This window comes from Helicoverpa armigera, chromosome 8, assembly GCF_030705265.1.
Source record: "Helicoverpa armigera isolate CAAS_96S chromosome 8, ASM3070526v1, whole genome shotgun sequence".
Classification (NCBI taxonomy): Eukaryota; Metazoa; Arthropoda; class Insecta; order Lepidoptera; family Noctuidae; genus Helicoverpa; species Helicoverpa armigera.
Genome location: NC_087127.1, coordinates 10,365,948 through 10,386,107, shown reverse-complemented (window position 1 = coordinate 10,386,107; position 20,160 = coordinate 10,365,948). Strand labels below are relative to the sequence as shown.

The following is a 20,160-nucleotide window of genomic DNA, read 5'->3' as shown; positions in this document are numbered from 1 at the left end:
TCACCCATCCACGGACCGACCGCGCCAAGCGTTGCTTAACCTTATGATCGATCGATCCGCGCGGCTTTGACTTAGCCACGAGCTACGAGCACGAAAAAGAAAATTTCACAAAGGTTCAATAATAATAATAGTAAGAAGTATACCTATATCTGAGCAGACTAAAGGCCCGGTCTTTCAGGAATAAAGCAGCATGGCGGTCGATGGTGTTAACACACGTGAATTGTAAATTAACCTATTTTCAGTCATAAAACTACAACGGGAAGATTAAAGCTCACACAATAGGTAGGTAGACTACACGGCTAATGCTTAGATTCTGATATCGTATTACTAGTAACTATTATATAATCTGTGGTATTACAGAAATTGCCTTGGTCCCCTTGCCTTAGGAGGATATTATACACTACTTTTTGTCCGGGTGGGTGAAAAAATGATTACCACGGGATGCTGGTGAAACCTCTAGCAGAAGCTAGTATGAAAATCAGATTTATTACACAAGCTTACTCTACGAGCTTTTGAAATACTTAATTTAAATTCTGGTCGCCAAAAACCAAATAAATCGCATTCTGTATTCACGCAGGCTTTCAATGTTATTTTTTCTTGTTTGCAAACCTTGAGCATTTTCATGGATTTTCAGTGTTTGCTTTTGCTCTGTTTTTCGTTTTGCTTCCATTCATTTGTGTTTACGTTGAAACGAATGTTTGAATCTTTTCCTACTCATTATTTTTTTTATCAGTCCAAGTAAACCTTTGCGAAATCTCATGCTAATTGCAAGATCCATGATCTAGGGTCCTAAGGAGAGCAAAAAGTTTATTAGACATCATTTTTTTCTCTATGCTCTCAACATTCTAGCTCTGTTATAAGTGGTCATAATCATTCATATTTTTCGAACAAAAAAGTTTTTATAGTACGTGCAGAACCTTTAAGCATAATGCTGGCTGGCAACTATCCAAAATATCAAATGGCGGCTTTGTACTAGCAATGTTTGTTTACGCATCATAGTATTACAAGGAAATGTTCTCTCGTAATTATTACGATTGTTGTTATTGTTGGATGATAGACTGAAATTATTAGGATGGTGGTTTTGTCCTTTAGCTTGCCTCTTGCCACGTGCCACAGTTTTCAGAAAAAAATTGTTCGTTTTAGCAGATTGTGTTTTTTAAATTATAGGCAGTCCTAATATGTATATCTCTTTCTAATCTGTTACTGCGGCGTGTGGTCATCAACTCCGTGGACTGGCCTGTTATCTACGAATAATATTAAGTATGCTACAGACCTCCTAAGTTAAATGAAATAAAATTATTCATCAATATTTTGACACATCATCATCATCTTCACTGGTGCAGGCAGTGCTGGCAGTGAAAATGTTGGATATGTCTTTCATTCTCTCATTTTCCAGAATGAAAAAGAATTCAACTTAATAAAGTAACCGATTAAGGAAGAGAAGACTGTAACCCAGTCCCATTTTACAGTTTATTACGCTATAAAAGGTAACCATTATGCTTAACAAGTGACCTTTTAACGACCAACAAACAGGAAGGTCGTTAGAAGATACACTTGAATGTAGCGTTAAGATGTGCGAAAGCAAATAAGTTAAATTAGCGTATAACGGAACGTTTTTGACATAAATCCCGTGACACGAAGTGACAGCGACACTGACTGCGTCAGCTGTTTCATTCTTCCTTTGTATTTCTTACGTCAAAACAAAGATTTATTTTTATTCGTCCTACTTTAATTTGCAGTAGTTTTAAATGAAATTAACTGCTAAATAAATAGATGTAGATTAATTTCACTGTGTCTTAGTGATAGTCGCAATACTCAGTCATGGGTGACGGTAACAAAGCTTCTTTACGCATAGATTGGTTCGACGGCACGTTGATTGAAGATGCCAGGCCTAATACTTCAGCTAACTCCGAATTTGCTGATGAAGAACAGCCAGAACCCAAACCAGAGACCAAGCCTCAATTCACAGAAAAGAAACCGATCGGTTTCAAAAGACTTCTCGACATCTCAACATTACAACCTCCAATTTTAAATTTAGAAGTATCCCATAGACCCGGGTTCTGGAATCTTCTCGATGAAGACGAACTAAAAGGTGATTTTATAGTTTTAATTGTTAAAATACTCGCAAATGTGTACAAGACTTTGGAGCCAGGAGAAAATTCAAAAATTGTTAAGCTGTTGAGAACCCGGTTTCAGAATTCAAACTTTTTGGTGAACATTAAAAACTATTTGGATGAGTTACCAAGTGTGAGGATTGTTGAAAAGAGGTTGAATTCTCAGCTTTGGGATGATGCAGAAGCATTTTATGCAAATATATTGAATCTCTGTGAAGGAATTATTAACTTTGAAAGAGAAAATTTGGAGTTTATGAAAGAAATACTGGATTTGTTGGAAATAACAGAAGTTAGTGCTTTTGGTGTGCGTGAAGAGCACACTGAGAGATTCAGTAATGATCTGTTTGTGAGGATTGAAAACTTGAAAAATAAAACAATGAAATTGTTGAAAGATGAAGTAAGTTAAACTTTCTTTAGTTTTAATAGTTATTTTAACCAATATTCTTTAAAATTATAAATTAATGTTATTAAATAACTTATTATAATTACAACTGTTTTCAGTGAAACAGGTACCTAATTAATATTATAAATAAATTGGACAGTCATCATTATCATCAAAAGTGGCTATACTCTGTTGTATGTACTCCTAAAATTAATATCATTTATTTTATTACAAAGTACCAAAATCAATTTCCAGGTCCTAGAAGATTTTGAAGATGACATCCCTCCACCGCCATCAGAAACTACGAATCCTGATAAAAATTACTTCAAAAACCTCTCAATCTTTCCTACCCATGATGACTTGCTATCCCCAAATACCGTTCCCATACAACCGAACATTATCAACGGAGCGTACCCCAGCGTAGAACATTATTTAGATTTACAGTTTAAACTGTTGAGAGAAGACTGTTTCGGACCACTGCGTGAAGGAATATGTTGGTAACAATTATGTAAGAGTTCTGTGATTTTTTGTTTGAGCTTCGTATAAAGTTTTGGTGTTATATTGCAGGTAAATATTTGGAAAATCCTAGTAAGAGACGGCATGAGAATATTAGGTAAGTATTCTACTATGTGTAATGTGCATTTGTTAACATAATTGCTTTGAGTTTTACATTATGTATCTGTAAACTGTTTTTAATGTACCTCGATCACCCTATGTCTTCTAGATTACATACAAAAAAACTATGTGTCTAATTATATTTAGAACTTACTTTAAAATTATGTATTTCATTTGTATGGTAAAGGAACTCTCACACAAAAGCTATACTGTGACCCTCATACTCTCATACACCAAACTAATTTAATTCTTACTATGAAACCATTTCACAGCTAAAGCAACTTCCATATTTAGTAACAACAATTTGTTATTTCCAGGGTATACCCAAAAGTACGTATAATCCGTAACTACGTAAGCAACAACCGAGTTGGTCACCTAGTAGACATAGCTTGGAAGGAACGAACAACCCACGGTATAGTTGACAGCAAGAGATATGCATACAACAAGCATCTAATGTTTGGATCTTTGTTGCTCTTCACTAGTGATAATTTTGAAACAATTTTGTGCGCTACTGTACTTGATTCAAATTTGAATCTGCTTGGTGATGGATATGTGAGTATTTTTTTGTTTTTATGTAATTTTGTTCCTTAAATGCAGCTAATTATAGTTCAATCTTCTATTTCTACAATTTTTTGGACTGCTTAATAGCAAATATTGTGATGATTGTATTTCATATTTTATTGTTGGTGAGCCAAATAAATATACTAAAATAAATATTGATCCATCATGGCATTACTATGAACTAGCTTCTAGCTGCGGTTCCACCCGCGTTCTGAATAAATATACTATGGATGTATTATTCCCAATACATAAGCTAGATTATTGCTAAGTTTCATCAAAAAAAGAGAAACAAACATTTATAATATTAGTAGTAACTATACTTTATTTTCTTTTATTTCATATTAAGCCTATGTACTATTTTAACATTTAAATTATAATCAATTTCAGGTAGCAGTATCATTTCAAAACCCGACATCTAAAAGCATTTTCTCTGAAGCGTTTGTAATGGTGGAAAGTGAAGTATTTTTTGAGCCGTACCATAGAGTGTTGAAAGTTTTACAGGAGTCTAGGTTGGATGATTTGCCTATGAAAAAGTATATTGTGGATGTTCAGGTACTAACATTTTATTTATTCTTTATTATTTAAAATGTTGCAGTCCACTGCATTTATTTAAAATGTATTTTCTAATAATGAAAAAAAAACTTTTTTACAAAAAAGTTAAACTGACTACCTACTTATAATAATCAATTTATACTTAAAACCTATTAAATGTGACAAATACCATGCTAAATACCGGATCAAAAATGGCTCAGCCTTCATACAGGACAAACTGAAAACCACCTTATGTTTGAAGTTGGTTAAAAACCACTTCCCAATGTTGATTATTTTTGTTTATTCCCAACATGATTTACTATCTAAAAATTAATGGAATGACATGAGTATTCCAACTACTTTATTTAATTAAAATATAACTTTAAACTTACAGAATGAAACCAACCCACCAGCCTACCTATCATCAGAAACAATATACACAGTTCCATACGATACAGAAGACTTACCTTTCCCAGTGTTAGACACATCCCAATGGCCAGATCCCGTTTTTGGTCTCGACGACTCCCAACTTGAAGCCTTCAAATTCGCTCTAACAAGAGAATTTGCAGTCATTCAAGGCCCACCTGGGACCGGTAAAACGTATATAGGGATCAAAATCGCAGCTACAATATTAAGAAATTTGTCCCTAGAAGGTACACCAATGTTGGTTATCTGCTACACGAATCACGCCCTTGATCAATTCTTAGAAGGAATTCTCGGTATTACAACTAATATTGTAAGATTAGGCAGTCAAAGTAAAAGTCCCCTTCTAGAGTATTACACTCTACATAATTTACGAACGAAAATCAAGTCTAAATATTCATATCTCTATGGAAGTAAGAGAAGTGAGTTGGAGAAGATTTTCAAAGAGATGACGGAGTTACAGAGTGAGATTGAGAAGTGTGAGAAGGAGATTGTTTGTTACAAACATTTGAAACCTTATCTCAAAATTGGGGACAAAGATTATGAATTAAGAAGTTCTAATGAAGATAGTGTTCTTAATTGGTTATTTGGTGAAGAAGAAACTCATAGTACAAGAATATCTGAATGTGAGTCTGATATTGATGATTGGGAGAAGTTAGAAGATATGACAGTTACAGAAGTAATTAATACGTGTTTTTCTGAAAAATGGGCACTAAAGGAAATAGATTCGATGCTAAATAGTATAAGATATGTGAATGATGTTACGGACAATCATTTAGAGGCGAAACAGATGACCGATAAGTTTAAACAGGAGATTAATAAGCTTAATAGGAGATTGGAATATTTTAAGGTAATGGCAAAATTTTATAATATTAAATACGTTGCGTTTCTGAAGTTAGCCATTTTATGCCTCGCACATACCATCCCATTAGAGTTTTTTTTTTTTTTAATAATTGTGTGGTCATTTGTAGCCAACTTCAGGCAAGCAAAACTTCTTTTTAATATCTGTACGAACAAATGCGTGAGTGAAATGGCTAACTTCGCCTAAGCAAAGTTCTTTGCAAATACTAAGTATAAATTCCATTGGATATTGTTAATCAACTAATAAAATAAAATCAACCAAAATTGTTAATCAACTAATAAAATAATCAATAATCTTAATAAAATTTCATATGTCGTACCTAAAAATAATCTGGACGTGTTTTCTAAATAAATAATAATTAACTTTTTTTTCTTATTATAGAAGTACAGAACTCTACAGAACAATAATAAACAAGAGTACAAATTGGATGAAGTCAAAGATTTATACAGTTTGAAACCAGAGCAAAGATGGCAGCTTTATTTCTCTGCTGTGACCGTTTTGAAGAACGAATTGTTAGCAAAAATGAATGGACTATTGGTAAGCCTATTATATATATTTTAATTAAAATGCATCGCTGTTGGTTTTCTTAATTAATAAATAAGCTTGTTATAAACTGATTCTATATATACTGGCTTCCTCCCGCGACTTCATCCGAGTAGAATAGTTACTGACAAAAATTCCACCATTTTGAAATATTCTTTATCGGGGCTTCGCTTCTACTGGTAATGTAGTGAAGATATACAGCCATTGAGCCATATAGCCTTCCTCGATAAATGGGCTATCTAACACTAAAATATATTTTCAAATCAGACCAGAAGTCCCTGATTTTATCGTCTTCAAAGAAAAAACTTCAGCTAGAAGAGTAAAATTGACAGTTATAATAAATTTTATTGATTGATGTATTTATTATCAAAATTATATTCATTTTTTTTTTAGGTAAATTGTATATGTAAAACGTTATGTTAAATAAAGTATGTACAAATTAAGTTTACCAATATTTCACGTATTTTAGGACCAACATAACACCGCGAGTCAAGAGTTAAATGAAGTGGCAACATTAATTGACGGAGAAGTCATGAAGACAGTGAGAGTGGTGGGAGTCACTACCAGTACAGCGGCCAGGAGACATGACCTTATGAGGAAGTTGCATTCGCCTATAGGTAAATTAAAATAATATAAAGATTACATGAACAAGTGTTTACTTATAGCGAAATTAAAACATATTATAGTCTGTTTTTTAATCTCGTAGACTAAATTGACACTTGCAAAATGTCAAACTTACAAATAATGTTGCTAGCTCTTTTGTGCAGTGTTGGACTTACGATACCAGTTTGTTGAATCGTAACTTTTTATCTATAATAGACGAATTGAATATTCATTCAAAGTTTTATATTTAAAATTCACGTACGTACACATGGCTGTACGACGTGCTACAAACTGCCAGGGATATCTGACCACGCAAAGCCATGCGTAATCATTAAGGATAAGCCCATTATTTCAGGATGACTTATTGTAAAAAAACGATACTTGATTTTATTAACGCTAAGTTTCGGTTGTGCCACATCACTATTTAAGAATTTGCAATAAACTGACAACACTCGTAATGTCGGTTTAGTCTACGAGATTAAAAAACAGACTATAAGTACCTAAAAAGCGTCAAAAAATCCTCCACCGCTGTTGATTGGAACCGTGCCCAAAAGGCTGCATCCTATTGTCCTATATCCTTATCCCTATCCTAGCCTTTTGTCTTATATAATAACTAGCCTTTTGGTCACGAGAAGCGCGAAACAGACTTATGAGGTCGTTAAATGGGCCTCTTCCCTGGAACTGGAACTGGAAATGGAACCCTTACAGAGGACTTTAAATTAAGTGGGTAGTGGGCCCCTTAGAGGTTCGAAAATATAGTTGCCTATAAGGTCACTATATTTTGAGCTGCATTGCTCGCAAAACTCAGTAAAGTGTAATTGGCGCAAGAGTATTGATGCAATCTAAAAGGACCAGAATAAAATATTAAGATATACTAGAGTAAATGAGAATGATTTAAATGTATAATTTCAGTAATTGTGGAGGAAGCGGCAGAGGTATTAGAAGCCCACATTGTGGCGTCTCTAACGCATCAGTGTCAACATCTCATACTTATAGGTAAGAAACTGCATATCGCACTATGAATATTTTGCTGCTTTTACGTCTCCTTTAAGAAATCTAATAAATTTCGTCTTGGTGATACCTATATTATTTTTATATTTTCCAAAGCCATAAACTTCGTAGTAGTCTATCGTTCATAGCCATTGTAAAGTAGGTCTGGCCGTATCTGGCTCTTTGGCTATTACGGGACACGGATGAAACCGCTGGCGGTATCTATTGTACAGTCAACTTCAGGTCAGTGGTAACAGGTTTATAGGAAAATCGTACTTATTACTATTGAGTTAAGGTGCATGACAGTTACCACTGATGTGCAGTCTACCGTACCTACACCAATTATTACAGCAGTTGTCATAAACAAAATTATCATTTTTCAGGTGACCACAAACAACTTCGTCCCACAGCAGCCCACTACAAGCTAGCAAAAGACTACAATTTAGAAATATCACTCTTCGAGCGTATGATACGCAACGGAATTCACGCGCGGACTCTAACTACGCAGCGTAGAATGAGCCGGAATTTTGTCAGCTTAATCGTACCGACAATATATGAGAAGTTAGATAGTCATTCTTGTGTGGGGTCTTATCCTGATGTTAGGGGAGTGAAGGATAATCTGTATTTCTTTGAGCATGATGTTTTTGAAGATTCAGAGGTTAGTAGTAATTTTTTTGTGTTCTTTTGTTTCGTTGTTTGGTAGTGTTAAGGTTATTGGAAAATGTGCTCTAATTTGAGAGTAATAGAGCTGTGTTTTTTTTTTAATAATTACTTTTTTAAGTCATTGAGTTTTAAGTTGCTTTCATAATACGAAATATGACATGATATTATTAAGATTAATTACATCTTTCTAGTGTGATATGCCTAATTATGTAGACTGTTATTTTTAAAATGATAAATTGTAGATGGCGCCACTAGGACTAATATTCAGTACCTATAAGTAAAAGAGATAAATATAGGTGTCATTAAGTTATATACATATTTACCTATTTAATACACCGTTTATGTATTGTAATATTTATCATTTCCAGGGTATGGAGGACAGTTGGAGTCACAAAAATACGTTTGAAGCTAAATGGTGCGTGGCTCTAGCGGATTATCTTATGAAAATGAACTACAGCCCCGATGAGATAACCATCCTCGCTACTTATAACGGGCAAGTTAATCTTCTTAGAGATGTGAGTATTAGTCATTAACATTTGTGTAATTAGTTTAGTAGTAAATTCTGGCAACCAAAATGATTTCTAAATTCGTGAGTTTTAAATTTTCTAGATACCTACCATAGACTAGCTGGATAGCAATTCAATTCTCTGACGGCGGGCGGTGGCTACTACCGACAAGATAAACGTCAGTAATCTTAAAACAACTGTTTACTGTGACTTTTCAGTTTCAAAAACGACGATTATGTTGTCGGTAAAAATAGGCCTAAGTGTTTTACCAGCTTTTCCAATATTGAAAAACTAGGATTTTGAAACAAACTGAGTGAACCAGGTTCTTATATAGATTTTAAATATTTTTTTCACAGCTCACCAAAAAGAATGACGCCCTCCGTGACATCAGAGTGACAGCCGTAGACAACTACCAAGGCGAAGAGAACAGGATAATCATATTGTCTCTGGTTAGGAGTAACAGAGACAACAAGATTGGTTTTCTGACTGCCCCTCATAGGATATGTGTAGCTTTGTCGAGAGCTAAAGAAGGTAAGTCATGTCATCATCATTTTTACTGTACTTCTACAGGGCACAAGCCTCTACTCATACTCAGAAGGTATGAGCGTTAATCACCACGATTCACTATGTATTGGCAAACATACATTGGACATAAATTGGAGAACAAAAACAAGATGACATAACGGAAAATCTCCTAAATACGGGTGTTCGAGGAACATTGCTGTCTCCACCCGTATACGCCTTCTTTGGAACCTACCCATTTTCAGTCCAGACGTTAAAGTCCAAGTTTCTTAAAAATGTTTTCCTTCACCTGTATACCTACTTAAAAATATACCTAGTATATATAGCCATCATGACCTCTTTCCGCCATTTTATTCTTCTAGAAAGTTCGTTTAAAATGTATTCCTTGTTTACAGGTTTCTACATCTTCGGTAACATGTCGGTTCTAAAATCCGCCAGCAGTATTTGGCGACAGATAAATGATAGATTGAAAGAACAAAAAGCTATCGGAAGGAAGCTTACCTTGATATGTGAAGAGCATAATGATAATACTCTTGATGTAAGTACTACCTATCTTCTTCCTGCTGTTTCCAAGTCATTTGGGGTCGGTTCAATATGTATTTTTGTTCCATACCTCTCTGTCAGACGTCATACTAACATCCACTCCCTTCTTATTCGTGTCCTCTTTCAGACAATCAATCCATCTTTTCCTCAGTCTACCTCAGCCTCTCCATCTTTTCCACATTCATACTTAGCTCACTCTAAGTGAAGTACTACCTGTCTTATTAAAATATACTTACGCACAACTTATAATACCTACGCTATCTTCCGCCCGCGATTTCACCCGCGTGCTGGGAACAACTTCCCGCCCCGGAAGAATGCTTTATTACTTCCATGTTTTGTCAAGGATCTTCCAGTAATTATAGCGTAAAAGAGAAACAAACATCCATACATGAAAATTAGTAGCTTGTGCCCGCGGTTTCACCCGCGTAGTGTTCGGTTATATCGCATTTCCAAGAGAATTCTTCAAAAGTCCGGGATAAAAACTATCCTATATTCTTTCTCAAGGTCAACCCTATCTCTGTACCAAATTTTATGAAAATTAGTTCAGTGGTTTTGACGTGAAAGCGTGACAGACAGACAGAGTTACTTTCGCATTATAATATTAGTAGAGATAAGGATGGATTACATTAATTTATGTTTTGTTCACAGATTCAAAAAGTCGAAGACTTTGACAACTGTTTGACAGGATCCTGTTTGCAGGTTTGCAATCCGAAATGAAATAAAGAACAATAAGTTTAACAGTTTTATTTAACGTTGTGAATTTTAATACTACAGTTTTTTGTTACAAAATAAATAATTTTAATAAATCGTTACGGTGCGAAAGCTGTAGTTTCATTTAAAATTTCACTCACTAAGCCAATGGTACATTTCTACCAAGCCGTGTCATATAATATTATAAAAATATTTTGTTATGTATTTAAAAATCCTGTCATGAATTTCTGAGCTAGCCAGAATTTTATAATTATTACAAAAAAGGTCATTTATTTTCATATTAACACTTAAATTGTACCCATGCGACGGAATATCTATTTTTAAACCTAGAAACTGCAATAACATGTATTATGACGTCACAAATATGGAATGAACAGTAACACAAAAAAGGGTTTTGGCAGAAGTAAAATAATTACTGCATTTATTACAAAAGATACTATTTTTATAGAAGTAGAAGACAATCAAGAGAACAAATGCCTATCAGAAAATTGGAAGAATTTTAAATTGGAGAACTTTTTTTAAAAATGTAAGTAGCTTCTATACTTAAGGTTGCCAAAGTCACTGGGTTAAGGAGGTCAGATAGGCAGTCGCTCCTTGTAAACCACTGGTGTGCAGCTGCATCCGGTTAGACTGGACGCCGACCCCAACATAGTTGGGAAATGGCTAGACAAATGAAGCTTCTATACTGGTTTCGTCAAACTTTAGACTTATATGTGTTTTTCCATTAATAGTTATTAACATTCTTATGATGTAGTACTTTCGGACATTTACCACAGACATTCAAACTACACAAAAATCGTTCGCTCACGTTAAACGCAACGAGTTACACTCAAATGAATACACTTAGCCGTCTAACAAATAAATTAAAACTTAATTAGAATAAAATTACACTATTTCATCAACGTTTCTGATCATGTACATGCATTGTGATCGGGACTGACAATAGAATTTCACACCTACTTATTTGTACGTTGTAATCTATGTCAGTGCTATTAAGGCCGATTTTTCAATCACCGGTTAAGTTTTATCTGAGGAATAAATAGGTACAGCGGTTTGACGTAATAAGTGACATTACACTTTTTGTTGTAGGTAATATAACTTACTAGCGACCCGCCCCAGCTTCGCACGGGATTACCAGTATTTCCCCAATATTTATTGGATGTTATTATACATATAAACCTTCCTCTTTAAACACTCTATCTGATAAAACAAAAACGCATGAAAATCGGTTGCGTAGTTTTAAAGATTTAAGAGTAGGTACAAAGGGACATAGGGACACAAAAAGCGACTTTGTTTTATACTATGTACCTAGTGAAGAACAGGCTCACCTATCCAAACCAAATGTTGATGCTTTTTCGGACTATTTAGTAAATGGTTTATGTGAAGTTTGCGCAAATAATAGAGCGGTTCTTTATTTATCAGATTTTTTGTAACACAAAGGTGGACTAGGTATATATACTAACTACGTAGCGAAACATGTACCGCGGGCCATTAGTAGGTATACTATACAAAAGCTGTTTAACGTCAAACATATTCTTCAGATTAAAGTTAGGTATCTGGCAATCTAAAAATCGGCCCTTAATGTCAAAATGATTTGTTTAATGAATTTGCCGCCCCCAAGTAGCTATAATAATTATTATTACGAATCTCTACCACTAAATGGTTAAGTAAAATACTACCCATTATGATATCTGTCTCAATAGTTTCTTGCATTAATATACCTACACAATTATATTCCTTCTTACAAGTACAATTTTTTTTTACCACAATTTTTTTAAGCAATATTTGTTCATGCGGAACTAAGGACCAAATTATGTTACTTTAGTTAGACCACTTTCTTGTCACAATGTTTAAAACAATGGATACTTATTCTTACTATCTCAAAGCATAATTCTTCCTTATCACACTATAAAAGCCATCATTCATTTAATATTCGGACACAAGGTTCCTTATAAAAATATCGAAGATATTTACTTTGCCCACAAAATTCTCTTTCCCACGTCACACAACCTTATTGACCTTACAAAAGAAAATGTTAATTACGTAAATATAAGACTTGCGTTACGGAACATCGCATTACAAATTCAAAATAGAGCATTTCTTTTAACCTATTTCAAGGTTAAGTTACATTCTTTAAGTAATTTATTGAGACATTTTAAAAAAAATCTTCGTGCCTATGTTTTCTACACGCAATATTATATACATACATGTAGGTAAGTATTTTATTATTTTCCTAATCCTAGATATAGGACGTTTACTTAAGCTAAAGTAAGTTATTTGTGACAATAAACAGATTTTAACTATATATTTGTGTTATTTAGGTATTTCATTCATCATAGCCCATTACTTACACTATACAAGGTAACAAAAGGATTTGAAGAAATTTGTATTTAGATGATTTTACAACTCCCGTTGCACTTTGGTGTAAGCGACATTTTTAATAGCATTTGGTTAGATTGAATTGCTAACTTCAGTTTCTTTTGAACTACGACTCTAAAGACGGATTAATTTAAATTAAAAGAAGGGAAATTACAGGAAATACAAGTGCTTTCAAAAATACTTGAATACTACAGTTCCTCAACTGTGCCTAACTACAGTGCGTTTGCGCATCACATAAAATATCACATTAGCATAAAGCTAGTCTAAACTAATATTCTTCTAGGAAATCTTCCACGATATCGGCTATTTTGTGAGGAGCCTCTAAGTGGATGTGGTGAGTTCCCTCAACTTCCACGTACCGTACATCAGCCGTAGCCTTCATCTTTTCAATCACGCTCATATAATAGTCCAACTTCTCCCATCTTTCACCGGGCAACGCACGAATGTTTAAAACTTTACACTTGACTTTAGCAGCGTATTCCAAAGCAGTTTCTATTGACATCATTGCAAGACCAGATACTTTTAGTTTAGGGTCCCTCCTGAAGAAATAACCTGGCTTCTTCAAATGAGCTGGAGTCGGCATCATACCCCTCTTCATAAGAACCTTGCAATTCTCCCTTGAGATGGACCCTTTGTACGCATCGCACACAATATCGATCATTTCTTCGTAATTGTAACAAGGTACTTTATCGATTGGTAGATTCTCATACTGGAGGACTTTATCGATACTCCCGCCTGTATTCTTTACCATTGAAGCGGGTTCCCTAACAGCTGGACTTGCGATGTCGACGCAAATGATTTTCGCTACTTCGTCAGGGAAGGAAGCTGCGTACATAAAACTGAGCGCGCCACCGAGAGAGTGACCCATTAAGGTGATGTTAGTCCATTCGAAGTGTTTGACAATTCTTCTTAGAAGAACTATGCCGTCCCAGAAGATGTAGTAAAGCATGCCGGTTGGATAATGTGTCGATAGACCATGACCGGGCAAATCTATGCAGAGAACTGACGTGGTGACGGGCAATAAGGGGATCAGGTTGTCCCAAGTGCCTGCATTATCTTGCCAGCCGTGGATGGCAATGATTGGCTGCTTGTCACGAGGGCCCCACCATCGACCAGCGACGTGGCCCCATGGTACTTCAATTTCAATTTCTTCTACCTTGTATCCCGGCGGAAGCTCTGGAAAATAGGAAAAAATACGCTGTTAATTACTTTTGCAAAGCATGCGAAATTAAAAATACGTAGATGCAATAGTTATATTTGACGCTTAGAAACAACCATTTTTGTCATTGAAAAATCTTAGTTTATTTTTATGGCTATATAAAACAAGATTATATGGACTTTATCGCATACGTATAAACCAATCGTGCGTCTATAAATTCTCCAATAGGTAGATTATCGCCACAATTATCTATAGAGGTACCTATAGTTATACGTCTGTAAAGAAAAGTCACAATATCGTTTGCATATCAGTCTCGTGTTCCGAGATAAACGTGCGTGGGTCGCCAATCGACAACCCCGTGCACCTCATTAATATTAATTCTTGTCACAACTTAGAAATTATCGATTTATTCACTGAGCTCGTCCATATTCCAAATAGTGGAAAAAATATAGGTACCCCAACTTAGCTGTATATTGAGATTAAAGGTATCTTAAGCTTCTAAAACATATTAGATGACTCGGCATTTCCTAACATCTATTTTAAGCTTTTTTAGACTGAGTTCTATAGACCTTGACCATTGAAAGGTCGTCGAACTTTGGACATGTACCTACTTATGTAGCATCATCAGAATAACACAAAAACTATTCTATCATATTCAACTAAGTAGGTATACTAATATTACAAAGAGTAATATTGCTAATATTCTTTGTAATGGACAAAAACTACTGAACCGATTTTAAATATTCTTTCACCATTAGAAGGATATATTATCTGTGAGTAACATAGGCTATATTTTATCCCGGTGCGGGCAGTAGTTCCCACTGGACGCGGGTGAAACGGCGGGCAAACGGTAAGTATTCTATAAAAAATCACGTCTATAACGCGTTCATATCAAAATTGATGACCAAATTAATCATCGAGTGTATGACTAAAATCACAAACAGGTAACTTCTTCAGGAAAACGTTTACTTCCATTTGAGTAAAGATTAGACAACATGGTATGTACCTACTATGTAATATGTGTCTGACTAATACCACAGAACACTTACACACTATCAAGATAACCAGTTGCAAAAATGATAACTCACGATCGCACGATGAACTTGGACTTTGAACACCAAACAAAATATCTCTTGAATGGACTTTGGACCGATGAAACATGGTTTTTTGATTCTAGATAACGTTGAGGAAAGATATTCAGATTTAATTTTTAGTTTTATATTAAAGTTTTATACGAATCCAAAAATAATTCACGCTTTGAGTGGATTTTAAAAACATAATTAAGTAATTTTTACTTAACATTAAATTCAAATTAGGTTGAAGACATAATTTCATAGCAAAAACAAATAAAATATTCTCACAGCATGGGTATTTAAAATACAATGTAGTTACTATTATTAGATTTTACTAGTCTTAAATAAACATAATATGCTAGATACTATTTGTTATCTACTAAGCATATAAAATAATGTAAGCGCCAATATTCTGTACCTCTATTTTTTTGTACATAAATCCGGCTAAACTGATAAAATTATCCCACTTCACTATCATGACTATCTTACCATATCTTATTTTATTATGCATGACTTTAAAAATAATAGCACATTATTATTTACAATGCGAGATAAAAGTAATTTAAGTAAAGATAAGAACTATCATATGATTATACAATAGTTCCGTAATATTCAAAACTGCGTATCTACTTAATACGTAATCAAAAATATGTCATGCTGTATTGAAGAAATTATTAGCCGTGCGTGAAAGAAAAAGATCTAATACATGTCACGTACTTTGAAGCATGAATTAAATTTTGGATTATTAAGACATCACATGAGTAGGTACGTTTTGTAAAGATACCGACTTCTTTCCTATATATTCATCATATTTTCTTTCTATAATATTATAAAGAGGTAGTAGGTAAAACGACGAATACTTCAGGTACGGTAAACTGCACATCAGTGGCAACTGTCATGCACCCACCTTAACTCAATAGTAATAAGTACGATTTTCCTATAAAACTATTACCACTGACCTGAAGTTGACTGTACCTACCTCATTAATCAAATCTATAAGCATTTAAGTTCCTATTTGAGGTCGCCGTCCAAAAGACCGCAACAAAATGACATAGGTATGTAGATGTGGTAACAGATGCTATTAAAAGACGTTAGACGTTCAACAATAAGGAAAGTCCAAAAAAAACGCTTGTCATGGTATTGCGCGATGATGGACCGTTACAAATTTTTTGAAGATCACCAATGGTTCTAAAGTCCAACGACCATGTTTTGAAACATGACTTGTTAAAATTTTATCGTTCCATAGTCCAGCTTGTGTCTAGCAAAGTGCAGGTAGGTACATACCTACCTATTAGGAAATATACCTATTAGTAACTTGTTCGTATTGGCCAATGAAGCGGGCTGGCCAAGACCGTGATGGTTGGCGTTTATTGGGATTCATTTAGAAGTGGAATCAATAGTCTAAAAGATGATTGTTCCTATCGTAGCAATAGGAATTCTAGCCTTTTGGATTTTTTTTACTGACAGCCTGGCCAACGTTTTTTTTACACACTTCGTGTATAGGAACACAAATTCATTGTGCATTTGAGCTACTTTCTTAAAACTATGGTGCGTAACGGTATGGTGGGTCCTCCTCGCGCCTCGTCACTGAAAGTTATGAATCTTGAGATTACGTACCTACAATGACTTTCTTTTTTTAAGTGTCGCTTATAAGTAGATGTCGCTTAATGGGTTAATATGTAAACCATTAGGTATATGTTTTACTTAATTTTTATTATTGCGATTCAAAACGCGGCATTCTTATTAGACAGGTAAGGCCAATCAAGTCTTATAGATCACACAGTCGAAAAAAATACAGGAAAAGATAAGGAATAAAGTAAGTATCAACTCGCTAACACATGCAAAGGCCACGCGGAACACATGATTTTGGCAGTTACTCATCATTTAACCGGATTTTTCTACATTTAACTGATAAGAACAGTAAAGTTACTGAACGGTTAACCTGTGGTTATTGAACGGCAAGTAAGAAATACTGTAGGTACACGCAAGGTCATTCATCTAATGTGCATTTATATTTAACATTCTTTACTAGGTACAATGATATATTCATGGCTAGCTTCTGCCAGCGGTTTCACCCGCATCCCGTGGGAACCTCGGCACGAACCCGACCAAACGAAACGTTAAAAAGTAGCCTATAGCCTTCCTCGATAAATGGGCTATCTAACACTGAAAGAATTTTTCAAATCGGACCTGTAGTTCCTGAGATTAGCGCGTTTAAGCAAACAAACAAACTCTTCAGTTTTATAATATTATAATAGATGGGAAATATGTAGAAAATTGTGTTTCAAGAAACTTTATATATTTAGATACTGTCCATTTCCATTATTTCAAGTTGTAAATTATAGTGCAAATAGCTGAACGGATGTCTATGATCGGTGGGATGTTTGAATTATGAGTTTTTTGTGACCTTTGTGCTTAGAAAAAATGGAGGTGCGATATCTATATTTATATGATTAATGAATAGAATAATATTAACAGCCAAAATGTATGCAAAATATTAGAACATGGCCTCTGCTAAGAATGACTAATAAATGGTATTATAGCATTCATTTATAACAGGTACATTTCTGAGAATATCTTGGCAAACGGTTAAATTTCAATCACAGGTGGACTTTGCTCTTGCACATTCCAGTTTCATGAGTCATCAATCTCTGAATGAGATAACATTTGCCAATATTGTTGAATTGAATGCAAGTATATAAGTACTGTACATAAGAAATCTCATTGTTTTGAGTTACATAATCTATACTAATATTATAAAGAGGAAAACTTGTTTGTTTGTTTGGTTGTAATGGATAAACTCAAAAACTACTGGACCGATTTTAAATATTCTTTCACCGTTAGAAAGCTATATTATTTGCGAGTGATATAGGCTATATTTCATCCCGGTGCGGGTAGTAGCTTCCACGGGATGCGGGTGAAACCGCGGGAATAAAGCTAGTATTTTAATAAACACAATTCCAGACACCAAATGCATAAATATGTTTTGAATTCATTACAAACCAGTAAAAATTATGCATTTGTTCCATTTATTAAATAAGTAGGTAACTTGATTTTGCATTCATGATTATTGTGTCAAGTCATTGATGTGAAGGTGAAAGGCGGACGTTTTGTAAATTTGACGTTCAAAGTGCTGATTTTCGGCCTACTTTGAATAAATGACTTTTGATTTTTTTATGTAAACCAAAGTAAAATATATATATTTTTTTGTTATTTATTAGTTGATTTTTCATCCAACTTTCAAAAAAAAGAGAAGGTTCTCAATGCAACATGTGTTTATGTTTTCTACTATTTATAATTAGTTTGTTAGATCCTCAATAAAAACTAGATGCACCAACTTATTTTCCCCTCAGTGACAACAAATTATCAAATAATGTCATTTAACACAAAAGCATAGATCAGAAGTTGCGGGTTTTCCTTTTATAATTAAAAGAATGATCAAGTTTCTTTACAAATGATGGTAATCTGAGGCAGAACTGGCTGATAAACCTGTTCCAATTTTAATCCTTTGTCTTTTTATTTCTTTACCTTCCTGATTCACCACAGACAAAAGTAGAAACATTAAAAAAGTTTTTGTAGTTTTCCATATTTGATTTTGATCTTAATAATTGATATGCTTTTGTTATATTATTAACCTTATCCCAGTATACATATATATTTTTAACAAAGAAGTGTGTAATTTATTGACTAGATACAAGTATGTATTAGCAAATGTTTGTAGACTATAACATGTTCATTAAAAAAATCGCACAACGTTCTTTGAATCTTGGTTTAGGTATATTATTGTTTTAACAAATAAAATAATTGAATTGAATAAAAATAAAAGAATTGTCTAGTTTATTTTTTTTAAGTTCTATGCACTTTTTTGCTAGTGTGGATTATAATAATAACTTATTTAAATATTTACAACATAATTTTAATAATTACTTATTCTAGTCCCTGAAGAGGATTCCCGCATGGCAATAGCTTTAAAAAAAATTGTTATAATGATCAGATTAAAATCCCACAAAAAATAATTTAGCTTGTAAAAAAAGTTGGTTCTCAGGTAAAAATCACATCCAGTATTTTGTAACTAAAATAGGTAAATGTAGTCTACTCAACTGTATCAAATTATAATTGCAATTGTTTGAACAAGTAGTGAATTATATTATATAAAATATATTTCAAATGTTGTCCAATCTATTTCATTGAAGCATTGAAGCATTTTCATTGTGATTTTTTAAATGTTATCAGTTATTACCATTAATAACTGATAACATTTGAATTTGAAAATGCTTCAACATTTTACTAGCAAATACAGTACCTACTTTTGTTATGAATTGCTATTAAGAAATAACATACTCTTTAATGTCTATACATCCTACAATAGTGTGACATCACTATAGCTTTACCTATAATGTTAAAGAGTAGGAAATGTAAGATTATATAAATAGACAAATTGACTATTTACCTTCATGTACTTGATGCCCATTCATTCTAGTCTCAGCCATTCTGCCGACTTTGTACTCAGACGCAGAATATCAATTATCACTGTCTAATCACGATTTTCAACAAGTAAAACACTCGCGTATTACAATTCCCTTAATATATTATCGGACACGCTATCATAGGTAAAGAATTTAATACTAGAAATAGATTCAAATAAACTTTCCGATTACGGAAGGTGACCGTAGAGTTCAGCTAAGGTTAGAATACTGAACTTTAACTAGACGAACACACCGCACACACGGACTGCCGCAGTCTTATGAAACGAAACGAGAATAAAATATCGATTGCGCGTGTTTTCGCTTGGAAATGATGAAACTGGAAGTCTGCAAACGAAATTACGATTGGTGACATCAAATGTCAATTTTATGGCTGACAAACAGCTGGCGGTGACATTGACATCGAATGACAGTACTTTTTTTTTTCTTGAATTCTAGGCTTTTAGCACAAAGACTTTTTCCATTTTCATTTCGTGTAACAGAGTGTTTATGTGTG

General features: G+C 34.0%; 2 protein-coding genes across 2 annotated transcripts; one reads left to right on the top strand and one right to left on the bottom strand.

Annotated features, from left to right (window-relative positions):
• The first annotated feature begins 1,658 nt into the window (after positions 1-1,658).
• LOC110372233 (NFX1-type zinc finger-containing protein 1) lies at positions 1,659-10,648 on the top strand. Its single transcript, XM_064035966.1, has 14 exons — positions 1,659-2,511; positions 2,752-2,989; positions 3,064-3,109; positions 3,429-3,663; positions 4,060-4,224; positions 4,598-5,476; positions 5,870-6,025; positions 6,501-6,648; positions 7,547-7,630; positions 8,008-8,282; positions 8,656-8,802; positions 9,150-9,324; positions 9,711-9,853; positions 10,507-10,648. The coding sequence occupies exons 1-14, from the start codon at positions 1,822-1,824 to the stop codon at positions 10,573-10,575; spliced, it is 3,450 nt and encodes a 1,149-aa protein (XP_063892036.1). The 5' UTR covers positions 1,659-1,821; the 3' UTR covers positions 10,576-10,648.
• On the bottom strand, positions 10,588-20,005 carry LOC110372235 (probable serine hydrolase). Its single transcript, XM_021328824.3, has 2 exons — positions 19,631-20,005; positions 10,588-14,124 (listed from the first exon to the last, which is right to left on the bottom strand). Exons 1-2 carry the CDS (start codon positions 19,668-19,670, stop codon positions 13,217-13,219), a joined length of 948 nt encoding a protein of 315 aa, XP_021184499.3. The 5' UTR covers positions 19,671-20,005; the 3' UTR covers positions 10,588-13,216.
• Between the last annotated feature and the right edge of the window lie 155 nt (positions 20,006-20,160).